General features: G+C 35.5%; 2 protein-coding genes across 4 annotated transcripts; both read left to right on the top strand.

The window, feature by feature from the left end:
• Positions 1-3,574: 3,574 nt before the first annotated feature.
• On the top strand, positions 3,575-20,910 carry LOC122056755 (isoleucine--tRNA ligase, chloroplastic/mitochondrial-like). 3 transcript variants are annotated; one of them, XM_042618852.1, is made up of 23 exons: positions 3,575-3,805; positions 3,889-4,057; positions 4,281-4,435; positions 4,551-4,652; positions 6,238-6,307; positions 7,897-8,009; positions 8,142-8,210; positions 9,657-9,764; positions 11,272-11,422; positions 12,000-12,231; positions 12,452-12,738; positions 12,831-12,967; positions 13,944-14,091; positions 14,359-14,490; positions 15,337-15,465; positions 15,900-16,027; positions 16,101-16,265; positions 16,762-16,887; positions 17,071-17,144; positions 18,664-18,913; positions 19,451-19,630; positions 19,703-19,954; positions 20,781-20,910. In XM_042618852.1, the coding sequence occupies exons 1-22, from the start codon at positions 3,710-3,712 to the stop codon at positions 19,940-19,942; spliced, it is 3,261 nt and encodes a 1,086-aa protein (XP_042474786.1). In that variant the 5' UTR covers positions 3,575-3,709; the 3' UTR covers positions 19,943-19,954; positions 20,781-20,910. The 3 variants fall into 3 exon arrangements, with proteins under 3 accessions (XP_042474786.1, XP_042474785.1, XP_042474787.1); XM_042618851.1 differs by lacking the exon at positions 20,781-20,910 and having other exon boundaries at positions 19,703-20,132; XM_042618853.1 differs by lacking the exons at positions 3,575-3,805; positions 3,889-4,057; positions 4,281-4,435; positions 20,781-20,910 and having other exon boundaries at positions 4,634-4,652; positions 7,905-8,009; positions 19,703-20,093.
• Positions 20,802-23,111, top strand: LOC122056756 (probable phospholipid hydroperoxide glutathione peroxidase). The gene is made up of 6 exons (XM_042618854.1): positions 20,802-20,999; positions 21,691-21,767; positions 21,905-21,966; positions 22,211-22,329; positions 22,542-22,709; positions 22,823-23,111. The coding sequence occupies exons 1-6, from the start codon at positions 20,802-20,804 to the stop codon at positions 22,853-22,855; spliced, it is 657 nt and encodes a 218-aa protein (XP_042474788.1). The 3' UTR covers positions 22,856-23,111.
• Positions 23,112-25,018: the final 1,907 nt, after the last annotated feature.

The raw sequence follows: 25,018 nt of genomic DNA, 5'->3' as shown, positions 1-25,018 counted from the left end.
TTTTTTTTGCTGAAAATATTTTTTCCCTTTTTTTTTTTTTGAATTTCGACCTTTTTTTTATAGCAACTAGACGACTAAAACTCAATAAGATTGAGATGATAACGATAAGTAGATAATGTTGAACAAAATTAACAAAGATTCAAGCACAAAAGAAAAAGAATAATAAAATTGATTTAGAAAAACTAAAGCTCTGATACCAAATGATGTGAATCCAACGAGAAAGATATCTCAAGAACCCACAATGAATTGAAAACAGAAAAAGGAAGGTCTAAGACAATAAGATGGATGAAAAGAAACCTCAACCCAATGCTTAGGAAAGCATGAACCTTGGTATAGAAGATGCGAGATGCCACAACCTTGGGATGGATGTTGATAAGTCTTCGAACGCTACAAGGAAATGCCTTGATAAGTTCTAATTCAATAAAGAACCAACAAGTGAGAGCATCACCATGCTTTGGATTGAAAATATTCAAAGATACATGTGTGACCATCACCCCCTTTATTTATAACTATAAGGTGACCAAAAAATCCTAAAAGACAAAAAGAAAGTCCATTTAGTAAAGGTCTATATAGACTACTTAGTCATTTTAAGCTTATGACTTTATTACAACCCAAATAAAACTAGAAATTGAGTCTAAATTGAACCTACATATTTCTACTACATAGATACGAGACTTGATCCAGTGGTAAGGTGGGGTCCACCTGGCAGGAGGTCAAAGTGGTCAACGCCCTGGGCAGGTGTCCGACCGAGCGAATTACCTTCCTGATCAGCAGGAAGAATAGTCGACCCGACACGTCGACAGCTCGGTCAAACACCGAGCTTCCGACGCTCAAGAAACGCAAACAGGGAAATAGCCTGTTCATCCCGCTCGGTCAAGCAGGGGATTCGCCTCTGCTCCGCAGGAGAAAGAGCCTCAGCCTGACAAGGCGAAGTCGGACATCAAATCATTGGCCGAGTGGACATCCAGATCAACCCGACTTTGGGGTCGCCCGAGAGGCTCCTCCGCTCAGCCCGGTAAGGGACAAAGGGAGCAGCTGACGATATATTGTTAGGGACCAGTGTTGCCGACAAGAGGCATGGCCGACGGCATGGTCAAACAGAGAATCGTACGGTGGAAGCTTCCACTGTCACGTCAGGGATATGCTCGTGCTATTAAGGCATGGCGACAGACACGCTTTTATGATACATCCATTCCAGGTATGCTTGGAGGAGCGTGCACGCCTCGGGGGGCATGCACGCGCGTCTAGGGAGCCCTATATAAGGACCCCCAGACTTCGACGGAGGTATGCTCACTACTTTTACTGTGGCTATAGTTCTCGTTTCTTCTTTCCGCCGGAGATCTTACTTGAGCATCGAAGGGTCATGGCCGAGAACCTCTCCTTGACTCGGCGTTGTGCTTGCAGGTCCACGTCTGTGGGAGATCTACGTCTTCAGAGTCTTCGACCAGTCAACAGGAGCGCCACCTCCCAACATCCATCGACTCAGCTTTCGGACAGGATCAAGACTTAAGTGCTAATTAAGCTCATCTAAGGCTTGAATTATGTTGACTATGCCGAATTACTTGCTCTTGGTCAAACATTCTTCAATGATAACTTTGATCTTCACATCTTCAATTAGTACATTAAGTGTTTCCTTCATCTTTCTAGTCATAACTTTTGCAATTGACCTTCCATTAATATATAATGGATCATTATTAATATTTAGAGTGAGTTGATTATGATCTATATCGTTAGTTTATTATTCTCTTTTTCTAAACTCCATCAAGTACATCTGATGTGGTCGGACCATTGCCTAGATGTCACCCTCGGCTTCGACCACGAGCGATGCGCACTTCTGGCAGCAAAATACGGTGACTACAATTGTCAGAAATTATCGAAAGTTAAGGTAGAAGAGGAAGAACTCAACAAAAGAATCTTCGCAAGAGGGAGCGTTAATCAGACGGCCCCAGGAGGAAGATCTAGAATGCACAAGGGAAATGAGCAGGTGACTTCTCGGTCGTGTTATCTCCTGATATATCATTTATAATGTACTTTATAAATAATGATTGCATGTATATGTGTAATTCGTTTTAAAAAATAGTTAATTTTAGACTAAGTTATATATTATATTATTACATGCAATCGTTATTTATAAATTCATAGATGTTGAATTAGACAAATTTGAAAGAACGAACGATCAACGTCTTAAATTTTTCATCCTACTAGAAAAAAATATTATGTAGGATTCCTTACCCAACAATCAACATTTCAAATTTTCAATCATACTAGAGGAAAATACCTTATAATACATCATAGTTAGAATTCAAACGATGAATACTTAAAGAAATTACTTGAGCATCTTAATTTTAACCCGGGGTAGCAAGACAATTTTAACAACAATACTAAATGAAAGGGAGAGGATACTTTTTAGATAAACAAATGATATTAATTAGTTTATAACTTGAATAGTATGCGATTAGAACCTCAAACAAAGTATAAATATATTTAACGTACATTTAACTCTTTCAATCCTTACATTCCCCATACCATTCGTGTTTTGTCTAAGCCTAGCACCATGAAGTTATGTGAAATAGCCAAGCCACAATGTTGTTGAAAAGCATCACGCCGCCTTGCATGCTTCGACATACAATTACTACTAGTCTACTTGGTTATATGCATGTTTAGACCTAAAATGTTAAATCTTTGGCTAATACTTAGATTGCCTCCTACCTAACTTATGCCTAGATAATCTTACATGGTGTCTCAATTAGCGACACATCTAATTTGCATAATAAATATGAAATACTTAAGATAAAAATTAAAAGAGTGCCCCTAATTATTATTTTTGTTAAAAATATAAATATATATATATATATATATATATATATATATATATATTTTAAAGTCAAAATAATATTTCAATTTATTTTTTTATCTTGAAAATAGCTTTATTCTAGTGAAAAATTAATTAAACTTATCACTTTAAATTTGTTTAAATCACTTAAAATTATTATAACAGCTATTATAGAGTTGTTAGATAATATAAAATCTATTATATAAAAATTTCACCAACATAAAAAAAATTCAATATAAAAGTACTCCATAATAATTTTGACAAAATGAAATTGATTTACTTTTAAATGACTGTTATAATAAATATTAGATTATCCAAATATTTATACATATGTTAAATTATCTAGTCACATTTAACTTTATGCAATTTAGAATGAAAACCTTGACTCAATGATAAAATTGATCTTAAGATCATAAATTTAAATTGCGAAATAGACTCTTACAAAAATACAAGATAAAATTATGTATAATAAATCCATTCGACCTTTTCTTTGAATTTTATATTGGCATCTATCTACTTTTATGCAATTTTTAAAAAATAAATTAAATTAAAACTTGATTAATCAAAATAATTAGCTACTTAAACTCCGACCTGAATCCTCATACTCATGGATAACCTACTTATCCATTGTCTTCCATACAATGCAACGAGAGGCGCACCACAGTCCATGCAATGTTGTTCCGGCGGAACATTGGAACCAAACCCTCTTCCTCTTCCCTTCCCTTCTCTTTTTAAATCGCCTCCTTCTCCTCTTCCCTGTCTGCTTGCTCGACGCATCCATCCTTCCCCTCCCTCTGCTCGGCTTGTGAGGGCCATGCCCTTCGCCCAGTACTCAGTAGATAGACAGTGCCCCTGCTCCAGCGCCGCCACCTCGTCATGGAAGTAGCTCCGCTCCTCAAGTCTTCCGCCGCCGCCGCCACTTTGTTCAATTCAGGCGAAGCCAAGTTTGCACTCCGGGTCTCCTCCTCCCTTGTACTCTCCCTCCACCTCCCCTCTCGTCGCTTTACTCTGCTCAATCTTGTATGTTGTCTTTTGATTTATCGTCCGTAACGTAGGTGTCGTGTCGGAGGATTGGCTTTGGCCGTCAAAATGCTTCCTTTATAATATGGCCTGTGCTGTTCGCCCGACCTTTGACTACCGATCTGCCCCACGGTTGCGGTGGTTCTGAATCGAAACGGAGAGCCCGGGGACCTGTGATGGCGGCAGCGAAGAAGGCGTCTGATGGTAATCTACACTCGCTCAACATTTTCTACCTTCTGGTAAAATAATGTTTTTGATTGGCTCGGCGTTAGAATGCTTTGAAAATGAAACTAGTACTTGAGTTTAATTTAGTTTGATTATAATGGCGATCTTAGACAAAAGACAGCCAACTACTTGAATGGTTTGATCTTGTTTGAATGTAGTATGTTTCTGTGTGTAATTTTCACATCGATACTGGTTTTCAAAGGTGGGATTAAAGAGGAAGGAAAATATAAGCACACGGTAGACTTGCCCAAGACCACATTTGGGATGAGGGCTAATGCAGTGGTTAGAGAGCCTGAGATCCAGAAGTTGTGGGAGGAGAATCAGGTTTTCAAGAGAGTATCAGATAGAAATACTGGGGTGAGCTACTTTGGCAGAATTTTTCTTCATCTTTTCCCATTTTTCATAAAATCTTGTATATGGTTAGAAATAGTTTGAAATTGTTGGAAGTCTTGATGCCTGATTGCATGGGCAGAGGAGCTTTGTCCTTCATGACGGCCCACCTTATGCAAATGGTAGTCTGCACATGGGTCATGCTCTAAATAAGATTCTGAAGGACATTATCAACCGATATAAGGTACCATTAGCCCTTGATTTTTGTATTTATCTTCCTTTTAATTTTTTTCTTAGATATTTTGCTATCCTTTGTCAGATGTTACTGCTTAATAAAGTCAATGAAAATGTGTGATATTCAAATTTCCGAGGAACCATTTTGCTTAAGTTGTGCAGTAAGGCAATCTAAATTCGAAAAAGAAATTAAGATACAATAACCTAGCTTTTATTATAATAGTGGCATCAGCTTCTTTTTTGGGCATCCTTATTTAGTTTGAATGTATTAATATGTCACATCTTCAAAAAGCATGCCACATACCCATTAAATTAACACATCCCTTTTATTAACACACACCCACATTCATTTTAACATTAACACTCATTATTTGTAGGTCCTACTGCCCACTTATTCATCTTTATTCTTTATACCCAAAATTTATTTTCTTATTTTTTTAATAAAATCTGCTTATTGTGTTCAAAGAATTGAAATGAACACGGTTAATATGTGGGTGTTATAACACTTACACACATTGGTTATAACACCATTTGAGTGTTATAACACCCACACATTAACACCAATGTGGATGCTCTTAGAGATAGTGTTCCTAGAGTAGGCAGTTGTAAAACTGTCACATAGAAAAGCAACATTTTTAAATTATCCTATGCATAGAAGCCCTTAGAAGGAGGTTGTATAAATATTAATTACTAAGTAACATGTGTTTGGCTTTCTACTTGGAAGCTGTTGATCACCAGGAAGGCAGGAAGTGCTTTTAGGATCAATTTTTCATGCAGAAAGGCAATAGTTAGAGAAAGAAACAGGACAGGGGAAAAATTCCTTGGAGCGTAGAAAAGAGGGGAGGAAAACTTAAATTTTAAAAATTATTTGTTAAAAGCCCAAAAAATAATTTCAAATCAAGATAACTAAGAAAAATTATTTTATTTTTCAAAAAAATCGAATGGTTCTATTCTGCCCAAATTATGTTTTTCACTTGACTTGGGAAGAAGCCAAAAGTTGTATGACAGGAAAAATAATCTCTCACAGCATCCTTTCCTGTGTAGAAATGGTAGGAAAAGCCACTTGGGGAATTATTTCCGAGGTTTGTTTCTAATGTAGTTTCTTTTCACCATGGGAAATGTTGGCCCAATCGTGCCTTAAGTGCATTGAACATATGTACTGGTCCAGACACAAAAAGGGACTTGCAAAAAAGCAAACTCCAGGCACCTAAATTTAGAAACTCTTTGCTTGTTCTTTGGCTTCATGCTCTTGAAGCCTCAAAATTTGAAAACCTTATTATTTGAAAGTGTATTGAACATATGCACTGGGCCACTGAGAGGTTAATCACAGAATCACAATCAAACATCCCATTGGAGATCTTTTTATTTTGTTTCTTTTCTCCTTAGCTTTTTGGCAGATTGCTAAAAATGGGGTTATAAATCCCTCACATTGTCCATCTTCACAAAAAGTATGTGTGCTTATGCATGTGTATTTCTCTGAGTTTGCGGATACTGATTAAAAAAGATAAATTGGTTTATTGCCTCTTAATTTGCAAATGCTTTATCTTAATTTTTTTTCTCGGTTGTTTCTGTATTAACCTGTGCTTTTGCTCCAGCTTCTTCGTAATTACAGAGTCAACTTTGTTCCTGGTTGGGATTGTCATGGCCTTCCAATAGAATTAAAAGGCAAGTTCCACATCCTTAGCACACTTTTTTTTTCTCACTATGTGGGTTAAATTAGTGAAGTATCTCTCATAGATTTGATATGTTATGACTTGTCTGTAAATCTCTAGAATCATGCATTTCACAGAAAGCTAATTACCTATCTGTTTTTAGCATTCACACAATGACAATATGAATTGTTAGATTGTTGAATTTCTTGTCAAGTGTCGTAAATATTTTAATTTCATGCGCAAAAGCGAAAGTTAAACATGGATTTCCAACAGTAGGTGCTATTCAGTTGGACTTTTTATCAACATCGCATCGTAGATTGCGATTTTTGAAACTACGGCTGAGGGGTATAGTTGTGAAAGTATGATATGCGACAATACAATTCCAACATTTCATGTAAGCTGATATAGGAATGTTCACAGTTTTAGATATCATGCCATCCATCAATACAGGTGCAAATTACCTATCTGTTTTTAGCATTCGCGCAATCACAATATGAATTGTTAGATTGTTGAATTTCTTGTCAAGTATTGTAAATATTTTAAATTCATGCACAAAAGTGAAAGTTAAACATGGATTTCCAACAGTAGGTGCTATTCAGTTGGACTTTTTATCAACATCGCATTGTAGATTGCGATTTTTGAAACTATGGCTGAGGGGTATAGTTGTGAAAGTATGATATGCGACAATACAATTCCAACATTTCGTGTAAGCTGATATAGGAATGTTCACAGTTTTAGATATCATGCCATCCGTCAATACAGGCGGAACGCTGTGTTCCACTCTTCTAGTGAGATGCTGGCACAGTCTGAGATGTAGCACACCTGGGAACCTGTGACAAAGGCAGAAGGCTGCAATTTCAGCGGCAATTTTGATGAATCTGGCTTGGCAAACTTCCAGATAGGCTTCTTCTTCCTCTCCTCCTCCCATGCTGCTAGGTCTGCAGTTGTTCCCCCTTCTTCGGTGTTGACAGGCACCACAGTGGGTATGCTAACATGATACTAATATTTCGCTTTGGTCTGGGACTGATTATCTGACTTAAAATGAAACTTTACCTTTGCAACATTATACACAAAGCAACTGCGGGATGAGGATGCAAGTATTTTTGAAAATGAATCAAATAAAGATGTAAAGTATTCATCTCTGTACTATCTGGTATCTATATATACACTGTTTGGTAATGACGTAATGTATTGAAATTCTACTATTTATCCTTGGCTGGATTGTTGGAAAAATTGGTCAATTGCTATAAAATGTTTCATTGATGCATCTGTAGAACTCTTCTACATTGGATTTCCTTGTGTTCATTTGTTTCAGCTATCATTACTTTGTCATCTGGTAAAGCAAGAAGACATGATTTATATTTCTTTTTTGAAGAAAATATGTTATTATTTGTATGATCGAATCACCAACAACCAAGCAACTTTTTAGTCTGATCAATTGATATAAATTATAAACCACAGTTTTTTTTCTATATTGCATTTAGTAAAATTGCATCTATTGTTTGTTCTTTTTTTCCTCCTTGTTTTTGCCTCTTATAGACATATCTAACTTTTATACAATCCCTTCTGCAATGACCTTTCACTCAATTTTATATTGCTCAGTTCTGCAGTCTATGGATGAAGATACTAGAAGGGAGTTAAAGCCTTTGAAGTTGAGAGAAAAGGCTGCAAAGTTCGCAAAAAATACTGTTAATATTCAGATGAACTCTTTTAAGGTAAATTTTATCTCTCTAACTTTTCATAACTACACTATTTATGCTAAATTTACATCCAAGGATCTTTCATATCCTACTACATTGAGTTACTTTTATGTTTTTTGGATATAGTTAATTCTTGTTAGTTGACAGCGCTTTGGGGTATGGGCTGATTGGGATGCACCTTATCTGACCCTTTTCCCAGAATATGAAGCTGCACAGGTTGGTAGTACCTTGCCATTCACTTATTTCTCCTTTTATTTCTCACTTGGCTGTGTTTGAGTTTTCCAGAAAAATGGCAGACATTTTCACTTTCTTAAAATAGTGATTCAGCTCTTAATCAGGAAATTTTTGACATTGTTGGTGTGTGATAATTGTTTAAATAACTGTAACATCAATTTGTTAGACAGGGCTGCATTATGAACTGCTGAGATTGACGAACCTTGCTTGACAATATTTTTTATCTAACACCGTTATGCTTGCCATCTAATTTTCTATGTTAAGACCTTCAAATATGCCTGACACTGTGGTATACTTTATAATTACACGCTAATAAGTGGTGATCACATAAATCTCCATGCGGCTTGTTGATTTTCATGTTAACTATTCAAATTTCATTTTGTTAACCCATACAAACTTAAGGACATGCAAATATGCCATTGTAATTAATGTAGATTGGATAATCATGATCATCATTTTGTCGCACTAGTCTTAGTTGGAGGTTGGTTAATATAGACTAGTTGATCATCAACACATTTTTCAATTTGATAATAATGCATTGCAAATAATATATATATATATATGGAAGCATAATTAACATAAGTTTTAGTTTTTTTATAATTTTAATTTATGTTGATCGAATAAAATTATTTATCATAGAAAATTCAGTTAATATTAGCTTAATGAAACTAAACATATATTGAGTTTTTAAGAATTTATTATTTATTTGCAATTATCAGTATTCATTGTCAAGATAGATAAATATTTTTTTTTCCTGAAGCAGTAGTGGACAATTGGTCTAAAATTAAAATACATGTAATGTCATATATGAAATTCTAACTCCTTAGTTCACAAATATTATTTGTTAATTAAAATTTTGTATTTTCAGGTTGTAGTTTTTAGAAAATAAAATAAATCCATTAAAAAATGAACATAAAAAGTAAATCTTATCACTTCATTCACCTCTAGTAATTTCTAATGTATCAAAAAATCATTCTAAAAATTATTTTATTTCTCTTTTCAGATTTCAAATTCACTTTTCCAAGAAATGAAAAATGAAAAGTAAAATATCTTTCCAGCCAAACACATTATAAATATGTAAAAGCCCCTACTAATAATATTAACAGCTTGATATTGATTCTGGCATCTTCTTGTGGCTCTCATTGTCATTGCCTATTTTGCAATAATTGATTCCGATTGATCAATGTCTTCATTTTTCATTGTTTTTTTTTGTTTTGTTTCTTGACATACCCATTCTGCATGAAAAGGTTTGGGGATGGAGAGTTGATTTTATTGGTAGCTTATATGGATGAATACTATTAAAGATGTATTGATAATTGGAGACTATGGTTCGATGACACTTTTCTATAGCTTCAATGTTACAAACAGATCCAGTCTTATTGTTAATATTTTCCTAAATATTACATTCTCTGTATTTGTCTTTGGTAGATAGAAGTTTTTGGCAAGATGGCTCTCAAAGGATATATTTATAGGGGTCGAAAGCCTGTTCACTGGAGCCCATCCTCACGCACAGCTTTGGCAGAGGCTGAATTGGAGGTAAATCACTGGTGATTAGATGGTTATTTTTGAGCTTTTATGTTCTTTCTTTTCTTTTCATTAATTCATTTGTTGAGTATTTTACTTCATCTACACTTTTGAGTTCTTGTCTGTGGCTTCCCTGATAACAAACTATTATGACAAGTAAACAAAATGTTTGAGAAACAAATATGCCTAACCTCTGTAGTTCATTTTTTCCTTGGATAAATTCAGTAAATAGTCTCATTCACACTATATTTACATGCAATAATATCTTTTCTGTATTCACCTCTGTAATTTATCCTCTTCTTAGATTTCCTCTTCTTAATTGGGTAGGCATGATTACTATCAATGCAAAACCCATCCTTTTTCTCATGTTTTCTTAACATTGTTTCACTCGTTTTATCTTCCAGTTTAGTTAATTTCAAGTCATGATTGTTAATGTTCTCAGTTCTCCTTCCTATTGGCAGTTGTTAACCACCTGACACCTTGCATGACATGTCAATCACTGAAACATCATACACCCCTTTCCATTTTGACCACCTAGCTTTTGTTACACAAACAAATGGTAGAGCCATTTGTATGAACCAAAGTGAGTGTAAATCTCAGCATAGTGAACTAATCATTTTCAACTGTTAAGTTTGATACTGATCTAAACTACACAAAATTGTGAATCCTCATAGAAATAGTGTTTGGTTCAATAAATATGGGTCATTATGGCAAACAATAAATGCTGGTCACTGTAGCAAGCTTGACTGTGATTCAACTCTTTTCTAGTTCTGTTTTCTTTCTAAGAGCTAATAGAGTAATCCATCCAATAGGTATTTATGTTGCTATAGAAAGGGATTATATGGTATCATTAGAATTAGATCTGTAGATAGCTGGTTATTACGAAAAATTAGGAATTTCAACCATCAAGTGCTAGGCAGACTAGATAATGCCTAAAAAGATTATATATATTATTGAATTTATGAAAGAGTGATATGAAAGAGAAATAAGAGTATTACAAAGAAAATGTTAAAATTAGGGGAAAAAAGAAAAGAGAGTAGTAGAAAAGAAGGCAAAGAAACGAGTAAAATTCATTTCATATTTTCTTTAACACTCTTCTTTCCTGTCTTTTTTTTAATCTTTGCTACACTGTCACCTACACTGGTTCATCTGCAACTGAACCCATACTCATCTCCATTTGTGAAATCAGATTAATTCTGTGTGCATGCTCCATTATAGGCTTGCATATGCTAATAGTAGTCTTTTTCATATCTTTCTTTCTGGTCAGTCATCATCCTTATTTGAGATTATGGTATCAGAACCATTGTAGCTTTCTTTCTATAAAACGGTGTGTATTCAATAAAACTGAAAAACTCTCTCCTGTGTTATATTTAGGCCTTCAGTTATTGTGTAGGTCTTTTATAAAGGTCCACTGATTTCAATATATATGGTGCTTACCTCTGTTGCTTTTCTGCTCTGAAGGCCTGTAGTTTAATTGATCAATTATTCTTATCTCCATTTTTTCTTCTATTTATTGTAGTATCCTGAGGGACACATTTCTAAAAGCATATATGCTACGTTCAAGATCATTAGTTCATCCTCAGCTTCACCTCAGTTAGTTGAGGAGTTTCTTCCAGATTTGTACTTGGCCATATGGACAACCACCCCTTGGACTATTCCTGCAAATGCAGGTAAAGCTTTATAGGTTTAATATTTTTATGATAAAGTTCAGTTTACATTGTAGACTTCATCAGAAGGAACCAAATTCAAGTAATAAATCATTTATCAGAAGGAACTAAATATTAATTGAAAACTCATATGTGTAAGTGCTTCACTATGTAAGAGTTAGAGTAGCTCATGTATTGCAAGGGATGGAGAAGAGAATTATTAATTTCTTTTCCACTTCAAGAGTATAGGGTGCTATTTATTTAAGCTATTTGTACTCGGGTATTATTATTTGACACGGGTGTGGATCCAAATGCCCTACATGGTATTTCTAAATATTTTGGATTTGGATGGAGAAATTCTCATCTAGATGATTTCTAGAGTACTCTAAAATCTGATACCAATTTACATCAATACTTCTCCATTGTTTTCAAATATTATAATGTTAGCATAAGTGTTCTAAATGATTGGTTTTATTAATGAAATTATACTCATGAATCATAGAAGCTCAAAGCTGTGGAAGTTTTTTTGTTATGATATGATTCTTTTAGTTGGGAAATGATCTTAACCTCAAAGTTAGTAATATTTATTCTGAATTCTCAGCTGTTGCTGTTAATCCTGAGCTTGAATATGTGGTTGCTGAATTACATCATGCTCCTGAAGATGTTACAGCCCCTTTGAGGAAGCAAACAAAAGTTGGCGGTTTCTTGAAATTTAGTGATACAAAGTGTTTTGTGATTGTGGCTTCCGAACTTGTACCTGCACTTGAGTCTAAGTGGGGGGTGAAATTTGCAGTGCATAAAATTTTCCCAGGATCATGTCTGGAAAATTTCAGGTTGAGACTTTTACATTATAGTTATTATATATCTCCACTGTTTAATTTATGACTATATGAATTACATCAGTGCATGATCTACTACTGTATGGTGATCCATGATCAAACATTGAAGGTCTTGTAAACAATCTACACGAAACTATTGCCTGTGACAACTATTGCTGCCAGAAGCCATTGTGTAGTTTTTACAGAAATTATATTTGTTGAAAATGTGATGTAGGTATGCTCACCCTATAAGTGGCAAGGAATGCCCTGTAGTGCTTGGTGGAGACTATATCACAACAGAGTCAGGAACTGGGTTAGTTCATACTGCTCCTGGTCATGGACAAGAAGACTATATAACTGGCATAAAGTATGGACTACCTATTATTTCTCCAGTGGATGATGAAGGAAAGTTTACTGAGGAAGCTGGTGAGTTTAATGGCCTGGAAGTTCTTGGGGCTGGTAATGTTGCTATTGTGAAGTATCTGGATGAACAATTATCACTTGTTCTCGAAGAGCCATACAGTAAGTTCCCTTGTCATGTAGGTAGTATATCTTTTTGTATGATTTGATTTTTAAGTCTATATTTATTCTATCAATATTATGGCTTCTTTTAGAGCACAAGTATCCTTATGATTGGAGGACAAAGAAACCTACGATATTTAGAGCCACTGAACAATGGTTTGCATCTGTTGATGGCTTCCGAGACATGGCTATGGATGCAATTGGTAAAGTAAATTGGATTCCTACACAGGTATCAATTACCTTTGAAAATTTTTTGTTTGGCAAATAAGCAAGCATGAGCTTTATACTTCTTTTCATTTTTTAAAAAATAAAATTAAAATGGTCCTTTGTATCTCCTCCAACTTTCTTTTACTGACTGCTTGATGTAATAATTTGCTTTTTTGCTTATATATACTCCTTTTTGTTATGTGTAAAGCATTTTCTTTGCTCAAATCACTCAGAACAATCAAGTCTTAATTTTTTTTTTCTTTTTATGTACCTTAACTTGAAAGGTAAATATGCTATTTTCTTATCAATGCTACTTAACTTGTAAACTCATTTTCTAAGTACATTATACGTAAGACAAAGAACCTTATCTTGAAACATTAGTTACTGTCTTTCATTTTCTTCACTTGTATGAGACTATAAGTAATGGGATTAATGAGCTCTTGTTTACTTAAGCTTCATTTTTTTGAGAGCACTAGTCATGGTGAAAATTGGACAAGGAACTTCATCAGGTCATTCAGGATTGCTGACAGATTATTCTTAGTGAAATAAAAAAAAATATATAGAGAAAGAAACAAAGAAGAAACACCAGAGGGGGAAGAAAATGCCTACCTATAACCAAGTTGTGAAAGCCACTGCGAGGTATTTGTGGGCAGCTGTAGGCAGGGAAGCAATCGTGAGATGTGGAAGTGAGCAGGTCAAAAAAGTGAAGCCTATGGAAGGGGATTCAGGAGATTCGTGAAACTTGGGAACATTTGCTATATAATACTAATAAACTGATTAGGTGTAAAGAGACATTCACGTGAGCAATGTTTTGAAAATCGGACCGTACAGACCGGGAAGCAGAGGCTAGTTTGATTTGATGAATTAGTGGGCATTCATGGGAGTAGCATGATTGAAAATCTTCTTGTATAATACTACCTATACTCTGGTGCTAAAGTTTGTTTTCCTATCAACTCCATCATTATTTTATCTTTGACAACATGTATAGTAATTGCCAGGCGAAGAACAGAATTGTTGCTATGACTGCTAGCCGTTCTGATTGGTGTATCTCACGGCAAAGAACTTGGGGAGTTCCAATTCCTGTTTTTTATCATGTTCACTCTAAAGAACCACTGATCTCTGAAGAAACCATTGCACATGTTAAAGGTAGTGCAATTTTTTTAAGAACAATACTTTTATAGGATGCTCAAAACTGCTCTCCTGTATTCTGTTAGATAGTAAGCAATCATGTGTGTTGTATTTCCACATCTTCTGCAATTCATGCTGGAATTTTGTTTGTTGCACTCCTGTGTCTGGATTGTTTGTGTTGTTGCTTAGCATGGCCCATTCTTCCATATTCCAGAAATTGTCTCTGGTTGACACATTTTATCTTTTTCATGCTGCTTATTATAGTTTAATTTTTCTATTTTCCAGATATAGTGTCAAAGAAGGGTAGCGATGCCTGGTGGTACATGTCAACCGAAGACCTTCTTCCTGAGAAATATCGGCAAAACGCATCAGAATACTACAAAGGAACTGATACAATGGATGTTTGGTTTGACTCTGGTATGCAATTCTGGCATACAAATTGTGGCATCCTGAACGAATATTTTATTTTACATGGTCCTAATTTGTTGGCTCCTATCAAGGATTATTTGCATATCAATTTGAAGATATTTCTTCAGCTTCAATTTTGTATTGTTGATCTTGGCAATATGAGAGGGGATATAATAGCCTGAGTACAGGCAGTTATTAGCATCCACTTGTAATATGAGATAGTTGCTAGTATCATCCTAAATAGTGGCTTTGGTTCTAAATCAAATCCTCATATATATTGTAGCTATGAAAAATGGAAAGAAGAAAACAGCCTCTCTCAACCATAGCAAAATGTGCTATTGAGAGAATAACAAGAGAGAGGATTAGATTACAAAGTTTATTTAACAATTTTTTGTCTCTTATTTTGCTCTTTTTTGTTTCTAAGAATGTGAGATTGAATATAGGCTTTTATTTTTTTTAAATATTTAATGCATCATCACTCTCTTTTCAAATATGTTCTTTAAGAACCGAAATGATCTAATTACTTAGAAAAAGAACTAGCCTAAACCTAAAATGCAAACAGTATTATTGCATTTGAAGGCTAATTAGGCTCGAGCGACAGCAAAATTACTACTGGAAATGAGGTCTGAATTTTGCTTTTGTTTATAATCATAGGACTACTTCCTCAGGCATTAAGTTATCTGTGATCTGGACTTTTCTTGTGTTCATGTTTAAAATATTCAATATTTACAATTATTCAATTTTTTTGGTGTTCATGTCTTATAATCAATTTACCGCATTCCTTTTTGAGTGACACCAAGTACTGTTCTTTATTTTTTCTTTTCTTGTAATGTCTCTTGTGTGGTACATTTCTAGGCTCATCTTGGGCAGCAGTTTTAGGCAAAAGGGATGGGCTATGTTTTCCTGCAGATCTGTACCTTGAAGGATCTGACCAGCATCGTGGATGGTTTCAGAGCTCTTTATTAACCAGTATTGCAGCAACAGGTATCTAGTTTCATTTTAGAATACTGTTTGCTTTAGACACACTTCAATCTGCATGGTGCTAATGTTTGTTGAAAACATTCTTTGTGCTAAATCAGCAGTTGCCAACCAAGACTAATCCATGTAGTTTGAAACACAGTTGATTATTTTAACACATGAAAGAATTTAATACATCATTTTGGGAAGAGGTTCCAACTAAGAATCTTTTCATGGATGCTTATTAATTGCAGCTTGAATAGCATATGATTGTCTCTTTACTTGATTATGGTTATGACAAAAATAATTAAACCATTAGAATTTGCACTAAGCATGATTCAATATTAATTCAGAATTTCTTTCTTCTGGATTTGTTGATTTGTACAACCTAATATTATCTTAACATCCACATGCCCATAGCAACCTAATAAGTTTATTCATTTTATCTGTGCTTTTTGCAGGAATTGCTCCTTACTCATGTGTTGTTACACATGGGTTTGTACTTGATGAAAAGGGTATGAAAATGAGCAAATCTCTTGGTAACGTTGTTGATCCTGATGTTGTAATTAGTGGAGGGAAAAACACAAAGGTTTGTTCAAATATACTTGCTTCTAAATTCTTTCAATCATGCCTGGTGTTTGATACTTAATTTGTTATGTTAGGATCAACCGGGTTATGGAGCTGACGTTCTTCGTCTTTGGGTTTCAAGTGTTGACTACACTGGAGATGTGTTGATTGGCCCTCAAATTCTCCGCCAAATGTCTGATATGTATAGGAAACTACGTGGAACATTGCGGTTTCTATTGTCAAATCTGCATGATTGGAATGTATGCCATCTGTTTTATTTGTTTCATTCTTTTTAAAAAAAATTAGTATATGTGCTCCACGACCAATGATTAACCTCTGAAGTGTCTTTCATTATTAGTTTCCTGGCGTGTTTTCTTCATCACCTTTCATAATATTTTGATAAAAAATTGTTATTTACTTCAAATTTGTCAAAATGGACTCAGTAAAAGAGCATCACTGCAGGTCTCTGCCAGTCTATATTCAATCATTGCTCTTAGTTATGATATGCTATAATCCTAGAGAAGGGAGCAAAATACAGTTGTTTTTTAAAATTGTTCCATATCTTTAGTTGATGTACCAAATGCACAAGCATGTTAACTTTTGCAAAAAATAGCTAGACTTATTTAAGAAATATTTTATAATAACCATGAAGATGCTTGATTATCTTGTTCAGAAATACTTAATAATGGCCATGAGCATGCTTTGTTTTTCATTTTTTTTTCTTATGATTTCATCTAATAATTAATTTTTTTGTAGCTAGAAAATACAGTTTCATATACCAAGCTTCCAAAAATTGACCAGTATGCACTATACCAACTTGGGAATATTGTGGAGACAATAAAGGACAACTATGAGCTTTACCAGTTCTACAAAATATACCAGGTACTTGTTGCTTCAGTAGTAGAAGCTTCTTGTCATTGCCAACACTATTTATGCATGTGTAAAATACATTTGACATCGGTAGTAGTTAATTCCTTTGCTGTTATTAGGATGTATTAGTAATTCCTTCTTCAATGTGTATTTTTGAGAGACTACTGAACTTTAATCATAACTTTTCATTTCCAGATCATTCAACGCTTTACGATCGTTGATCTTTCAAATTTCTATTTAGATGTTGCTAAAGACCGGCTTTATGTAGGGTATGTTTTTCTCAACTGTCTTGGGAACTTTTATATTCTTGTGGTTATTGTCTTTTATTTTGGCGCTTCAAAGTTAAGCAAGGTTAAATGACAATATTTTGGAATACACTAGCAGAGTGGCAATTCCTTAATATAATTTTGATAGGTTGTCCTTTTTGTGCATAGCTTTTGCTCGTTATAGCATCATACACATATATTGTGCCTCGATAACCTTGGATATTGCAAATGATATGACCTTACATATAGCTTATCGAAGGATGAGATCCATGTTGCTAATTCCAAATAGTTAGGTAATATGATGGATATTGTTGTGATTAATTTTGATTTTGAATATCCCAAATAAATGTTCACTCTGGCCAAGCTCTAATCACCCCTTATCAAGGCCTTAAATTTCTTCTTTGTAATTCTCCTTTTTTTTTTGCGATCTAGCATTATCATCTTTTATGAAGGAGAGTGTCAGGTGTTTTTTGTGATTGTAAAGTACCTCTAAGACTAAAAGGAAAATTTTACAAAATAGTGGTTAGACTTGCTATGTTATATGGAGCTGAATGTTGGACTATGACTCGAGCACATAAGCAAAAGATAAGAGTTGCAGAGATAAGGATGTTAAGGTGGATGTGCGGACATACAAGGATGGATATATAAGAAATGAAAATATTAGAGAGAAAGTCGGGGTTGCACTTATTGAGGGAAAATTCCGGGAGATGTTTAAGATGGTACAAACATGTATGTAGACGACCAATAGATGTTTCAGTTAGACGATGTGAAACTATAATAAATGTGCACATCAAACGAGGAAGAGAAAGGTCAAAGAAAATTTGGTTAGTAGCAATAAAATAAGATAAAATTTATTTAAATATAAATGATGATATAGTAGGGGATAGAGCTCAATAGCATAAAAGGATCCATATAATCAACCCCATCTAGTGGGATAAGACTTGGTTTTTATTGTTGTTGTTAGCATGATCATCTTTTGCCTTTTAAGTTTTTATAATCTGTATTCCCTGAGTTGTGTGGTGGCTATTAGGTACTATTGCAAAGAAGAAAACCAATGAAATTAAGGATGAGAAGAAGTTGCATTGAGGATGACAAAGTTAGCCTATTTAAGGCTCTTCTTGACAATTTTTTTTAGAATCTTACATTGTCATCTTTTTTGCCATTACGTTTCTACAATCTGTACTCCCAGAATTCTGAGGTTGCTATGAGGTGTCACTACAAAGAAGAAAACCAATCAAATTGAAGATGAGAAAAAGTTGCATTCTCAAGGATGACAGAGTGAGCCTGAAATCGAGTTATCTTGTAGAATTAACCCAATTACTTACAATGGTACTTATTAGAGACATGGAGCATGCAAATTTGTATTTTCAAACTCTAACTAGTCCTAGATAAATAATGGGCTATAATTTTCTTGGATACCACTTGCCTAACCTGTATTTGAAATCATTAATCCAGTTATTCTCTCTTTAATTCGTTGATTGTTTTTTACCTTCTATTGTGACTAAGCATCAGAATTTCTCAGGGGTACTACCAGTTTAAATAGACGGAGTTGTCAAACAGTTCTTGCAGAGCATCTTATTTCTATTGTTAGTGTAATTGCTCCGATTTTGCCACATTTGGCTGAGGATGTTTGGCAGTACCTCCCTTTTGAATATGCCACTGAAGATGGTTCTGCTGCTAAATTTGCCTTCGAGATAAAGTGGCCAGTTCCAAACAAAAGGTGGCTCCAGATGCCCGCTGATGATGTTGATTTTTGGAGTCTAATCCTGGAGGTATAATTATATCACTATTTTACTTGATCTAATTTAGATTATCTTTGCCTAGAAAATCTTCCCAAACTTTTAAGAAATTTAGTTTTTTAATGTAATTATTCTTAAGTTTCTATTTGAGAAGTTTGAATGGCACAATTTATGGACCTATGCTGAGTTTCAAGATAGTGCAAGCTGAAGTGACGATCTTTGCGTGAATAGGCCCACAGGCGATGAAATTAGGTTATAATTTGAATGCTAAACCCTCGGTAAGAGCTAACCAAGAATCCAACTCCTGAGTTGCACATGATAAAGACTTGCGTTAGAGAAACTTTTGGATTCTTTTGCGATGGATTTTTGCTTCTTAGGTTAAAGTGAAAAGTTTTATAAAGTTGTGGTTCGTCAAATCGTATTATATGCATTATGATGTTAGGTATATATGATGTTGCCAAAAAAGATTTAAGATTTGGATATTTCTAGCTATCAATGTAACAATAGTTGAGTTTGACGGTCTGTTGCTCGTCCCAACATGACTATAACATATTGTTTATTGTTAAGCAGTTGAGATCCGAGGTGAACAAAATCCTAGAAAATGCAAGGGTCGGAAAGCTGATCGGGTCCAGCTTGGAGGCCAAGGTTTATCTCCATTCCTCCGATGCTGGTGTGGCCTCCAGATTGCAGGAACTGTGCCTCGCTGAGAATGAAGCTGACGCTCTACATAGGATTTTCATAACATCTCAGGCATGTCGATTTCTCAGTTAGGGTTATTGTTTCTACTTTCTCTCCCCATTCCAACATGTTCTACTTCTTCAGGTGGAGGTTCTCGATTCACTAAACACAGATTTAAGTACCAGAATGCCACATACCGGCAAGTACAGTGATCCAAGAAGTGAAATTTGGATCGGAGTTGCTCGGGCAGATGGCTCCAAGTGCGAAAGATGTTGGAACTATACAACTCAAGTTGGTTCCTTCCCAGAGCATCCAACTCTATGTGCTCGATGTTACGACGTCATCAATATCCATCCTCTTCCTGCTGCAGCAGGAGTCAGTTGAGAAATTGACAGAGTAACTTCCTGATCCATATTTTTTTTTTCCTTCTTCCGGAGGGTGAAGTTTAATCCCTCGGCAAGTTCCATTCGATAATGATGTTAAATGCAAAGTCTAATAATATTGAGCATGATTACTCTTTGATACGATTTATCTAGCCCGAGATGGTCCAAGGTTGTTGAGGTGGTCACACTAATGAAGCTCTAAATGTGGCCTATCGTACCAACGAAGTTTTTTTTCATATATATTTTTTCATTCTCCGCGTGAAACCGTGAAGTTTTGTTTTTCATATATATTTTCATTCTACGCGTGAAACCGCCAATGCGGTCTTCGTATGCTGTTGTTGAACCTGAACTAAAGAATAACTGATCCAATGTCTCTGAAATGAGGCTGTTATATTGTCCCACCTCTTGTTAGCTAGATGTTTCTCATCTCTTTAGCAATACTCCTGCCATTGGAGCTGTTCTAATGTCACTTCGATTTCTTGAGATGGTATGATGATTAAGATATGAGGTATTGTCATATGAAATTTTTGGATAGAAACTTGACGTATCTGAACATGTTTTCTCTTATGTCTGACCTATTAATGGTTAATAGTCATTTATGATTTATCTTTTCTGTGTTAATTTAGGGATATATTGACAGAGGCATTGGAGTGCCACATGTTCTAACATCCCTTCGTTGAAAGATTTTTTTTTTATTTTTCATGTTCGAAGTTTTTTTTTTTAAAAAAAATAATTTAATCACTTATCGTTACAATTCAGTGGTTATTATATTTTTCAGTTAAAATTAATTAAATAAATTTAACATGTTTAATAAATTGTGGGTCATCACCACCGCTCAGAATTTGTTCACATTTCGCGTAATGGTGACGCACGTGCCGATTGATTCCATTAGTGTGAAGTGTGAACGGTCGTTGGGTTGCGATAAATTTCAGCGCCCAACAGCGAGGTCGCCTCAGCCCCAGAGTTCCGACCTCAAATCACTGTTCGCAGTCGCCGGATTCTCTTCGCCGATGGCTTCCTCCACAACCGCCGGATCCATTCACGACCTCACCGTCAAGGTTCGTCCTCGAACTTGTGATCCTTTCTGCGTCGTTTGGATAGCTTAGATTCTTTTTTTCTTCTTTATAAAAAAGGGGGAAAATCGTGGGCCTTGTATTTTTAGATACGTGTGGATCTTTGGTTCCTTCGTCTTCCTTGCTTCGCCCTTGTGGGAATTCCGTGGCTCTTAGTATCTCTTGTGTGACTTTAGTCTTGACAATCTGGGGATCGCCGTGTGTGGTGGATTTACCAGTAGAGATTGTTCTTCATAGTCGCTTTGCCCTATTTTTTTTTTAGGAAAGCTGTTTCCGACCTAGGTTAAATTTCTGATTTTTTTTTTTTTTAAAAAAATTCTGTCCATCTAAATGTGATACTCATTATTAAGGTGTTCTACTCTCATATTCTTATATGATCTGGTAACGAGATCCATTTTTTTTTAATCTAAACATGTTCTTATTTTAAGATCCAGTAGAATTTAGTTGTTTTTCTGTCCAGTCTAACGCTTTCTCCTATATTTTCCTTACACACAGCTTTTCTATGATTATTAAATTTAAATTTGAGTAGCACTTTTGGTTTGGCTTTGAAAGGGTCAGCTGGGATGCCCATATTCAATGTTTTTTATGTTTGTATTGATAAGACAATTTTGCCTTCCTTTCTTTTTGTGGGTGATCTCAGCTGATAACTATCATGTGCTTTACTGATCTAATGCAGGACGCCAAAGGAAATGATGTTGATCTTAGCATTTACAAAGGAAAGGTCCTGCTAATTGTCAATGTTGCTTCTCAATGGTATTGTAGCTCAATCAAGGACTTAATTGATCTTCAAAAAAATAGCAAAATATTATTCAACTTATTTAGAGTAAGGGTTCATTCATGCTTCCACTGCTTTGTTTGTTATCTAAATCTCGTATTTATGCATTTGATAGTGGGCTGACAAACTCAAATTACACAGAACTGACTCAGTTGTATGAGAAGTACAAGGACAAAGGTATGTTCTTGCTAACTAAAGATGGTCATCTTTCATCACTTCCAATCACCTGTTAGTTTCAGATACAACTGTCGCTAATTTTAAGTTGAGGTAGTTCTGTAGTTGCTCTGTGTTCTGACATTTTAAAATTAGCACTCCATGAACTGTTACGTATTAAGAGATAGAAGAGAAGAAAAACTAGCCTTAAAAAGTCAATTTTCACTTTTAATTACTTTCCATTTACCTAGTTGCTTGCATGAAACAGATTTTGAGATTCTAGCTTTTCCATGCAATCAATTTGCGGGGCAAGAACCAGGAAACAACGAGGAGATTGTTCAGTTTGCATGCACACGATTTAAAGCCGAGTATCCTATATTTGACAAGGTAAGCTATAACTTTTGATATTACACAAATCTAACTTAATGGATCAATGTTTGAGCTCTCTTTTTAATCATAATACATCAATTTTTGTGCTGTAGTTTAGGGAAAAAAATAATCATTGCTATAGATATTGTTGAAAATTTTCATAGGTACTAAGCTGTTTGTATCTGTATATCAGAATTTGTCTCAAATTAAATATTTTCCCCGTCCTTTAGGTCGATGTGAATGGTGAAAAAGCTGCACCCATATACAAGTTCTTGAAGTCCAGCAAGGGTGGTTTTTTTGGAGAGGGCATCAAGTGGAACTTCACTAAGTTCTTGGTGGACAAGGATGGTAATGTGGTCGATCGCTATGCTCCAACCACCTCTCCCCTTAGTATTGAGGTAACCCAAGCTTCCTCAATTCATTCCATGCGCCATCTACGAAACATGTTCAATCTACGAACAACGGCATACAAAGTCCATTCTAACGTTTTGAGTATTCATTGCTTGTGCAGAAGGATATCAAGAAGTTATTGGGACTTTCCTAAACTTCAGATGCACCTTGCTTATGGTAGGATTCACGTCTTTCGTGTATGGATGTGAGGATGCTTATTCTAATAATGAAGTATTGGCAGAACTTTCTTGCTAAAACATCTGTAAGAAAACATCATACTGTGTTTTATTTGTTTCACAAAGTTGATAAATACTCCTGGTATTGTAGTTTGCAGTAAGTGGATATATCGATCGAACATAGAGATCGCCCTCTATAATCTCATTAAATGCTCTATGATGATATTTAGTTTACAGCCATGAAATTTTAGTCAGTACATATTTTCATTTTGTTTCTCTTTACGACCACACTTGGCTACTGTTCCATATCAGTTTTAGTAATCTATTCATTCTAAGATACCGAAACTTCTTGCAGTTGCCGACATGAAACAAATAATTTATTGAGTACATTTAGATCAATTCGATCAAACTTTACCTTGAAAATTGTACGGAAATTAGTTAATTTGGTTGGTTACTGTGCTATTGGACGGAGTCGGGAGTTGGGACTTAGGGTCGGCGATTTTTAGATTTTTTTTTTTTAGTTTTTTTTTTAAAATTGAGTACAATAGTTGAATAATCATGACATGTCAGTCGTTGAGTACAAACTGGTTTGGTTTAATCGGTTTAATAAAATTTGAATTTTAAAAAATTAAGTTTCTAAATTAACCGAATGAATTTTCAAATTCAATTACGTTGGTTGACTATTTTGATTTAACTTAAAATTTTCTCACCCCTGTTTATTACCTCTGTTTACATGCTGGTGCATGAGTTAGCAATTGATGCAAACTTCAGATTTATATTTGTTTCTATTGAACTGATTGCCATTATTTGTCATCAGCTCTCTTATAGTCCGATTTTGATAATAATGTTCTCCTAGCTGGCTCACACAAGCTTAAACCTTGAACCCTAATCTTAAACGCCATCTAGAAAAGGTCTCACCCTGAACCTACTTCAACAATAAGTGATCCTGTCCGAACGCGGAGAAGATGACAGGCTGAGAATGTGGCTTGAAGATTGACAGGGCAAAGACTCCACGTGTTCCTGTAACACAAGAGGAGTTAGTGTCGGGCCAGGAAGGGGTTCCTGGCGTTGACCCTCCGACGCTCAAGTCAGTACTTAGTGGGGAATAGTAGAAAGTTGTGGCAGTGAGTGTGTTAAACAGTAAAATAATGCATACCTTCGTCTGTATATGAGAACCATCTTTTATAGTGTCATTGTAGTATTTGTGCATGCATTTCTAAGAGTATGCACGTTTTCCAAAGTGTCCTAGGAAAATACAAGTAAAAAAGTATTCTTAGTACCTTTCCTTAAACGAGCACACGAATCCTTGATGTGGCAGGTTGGAAGCTTCTAAAGTACAATCTGGTTGTTAGACATGCTTCGTTATAAGTGGCACCAACCTCCAAAAGGATATGATTAAATATGCAGTTGGGTCCCACTATAGGCTGATCGGACATCGACCGGAGGTCGCTCGGCAAGGACGTCCTTGCTCGATCATACTGAACAGAGTTATCTTCCTTTATTCGGTCTTTCTGTTGTCATAGGGCTGTTTTTCATCTGACTGGCCATGGCGTCCGGCCAGGATGAAGATTCAGGGGATTTACGTCTTATCTCTTACCACAATCACAAGCTCTCCATGGACGGTTTTCGAATAGTCATATTCGACCGGTCATGTAGGTCGTTTGGCCCACTACGCCCAAGCGGGGGACCTATGCTTCGACTATCTTTACTTTGACCTCTATGTCAACTGTTCTTTCCTACTTTGATCCATCTTTTGTGGTCCCCTTTTCATCACCGTATCACAAGCCTTACCTCAAGTCTAGTCGAAGGAAGCTGCAAGTCCGATTGACTGGACGATTAATATGTTATGCAACTCTTAGTCCCGATCGGGTGTTTCAGGGTTTAGAGCCACTGCTCGGTTGTGACGTTCATTGCTCTTGCCGTTTGTCGAGAAGCTGCCTTTTCTCCGACTGAATGTGATAGGGTTTAGAGCTACCGCTCAGCTATGACAGACACTTTAGCCATCTTTGAATTTCTTTCTGGTCACTCTTCCGATCGACTATTCATACTCTGAGGCTGATGCCGCTCGGATCCATCATGGATAACACTTAACTATTTTCTAACTTCCTTCTGATCTCTGCTCTGAGCGCTCACCCCCACTT

This window comes from Zingiber officinale, chromosome 3B (assembly GCF_018446385.1).
Source record: "Zingiber officinale cultivar Zhangliang chromosome 3B, Zo_v1.1, whole genome shotgun sequence".
In the NCBI taxonomy this organism is placed as follows: domain Eukaryota; kingdom Viridiplantae; phylum Streptophyta; class Magnoliopsida; order Zingiberales; family Zingiberaceae; genus Zingiber; species Zingiber officinale.
The sequence above is the reverse complement of the archived record's forward strand: the minus strand, read 5'-3'. Positions and strand labels throughout refer to the sequence as shown.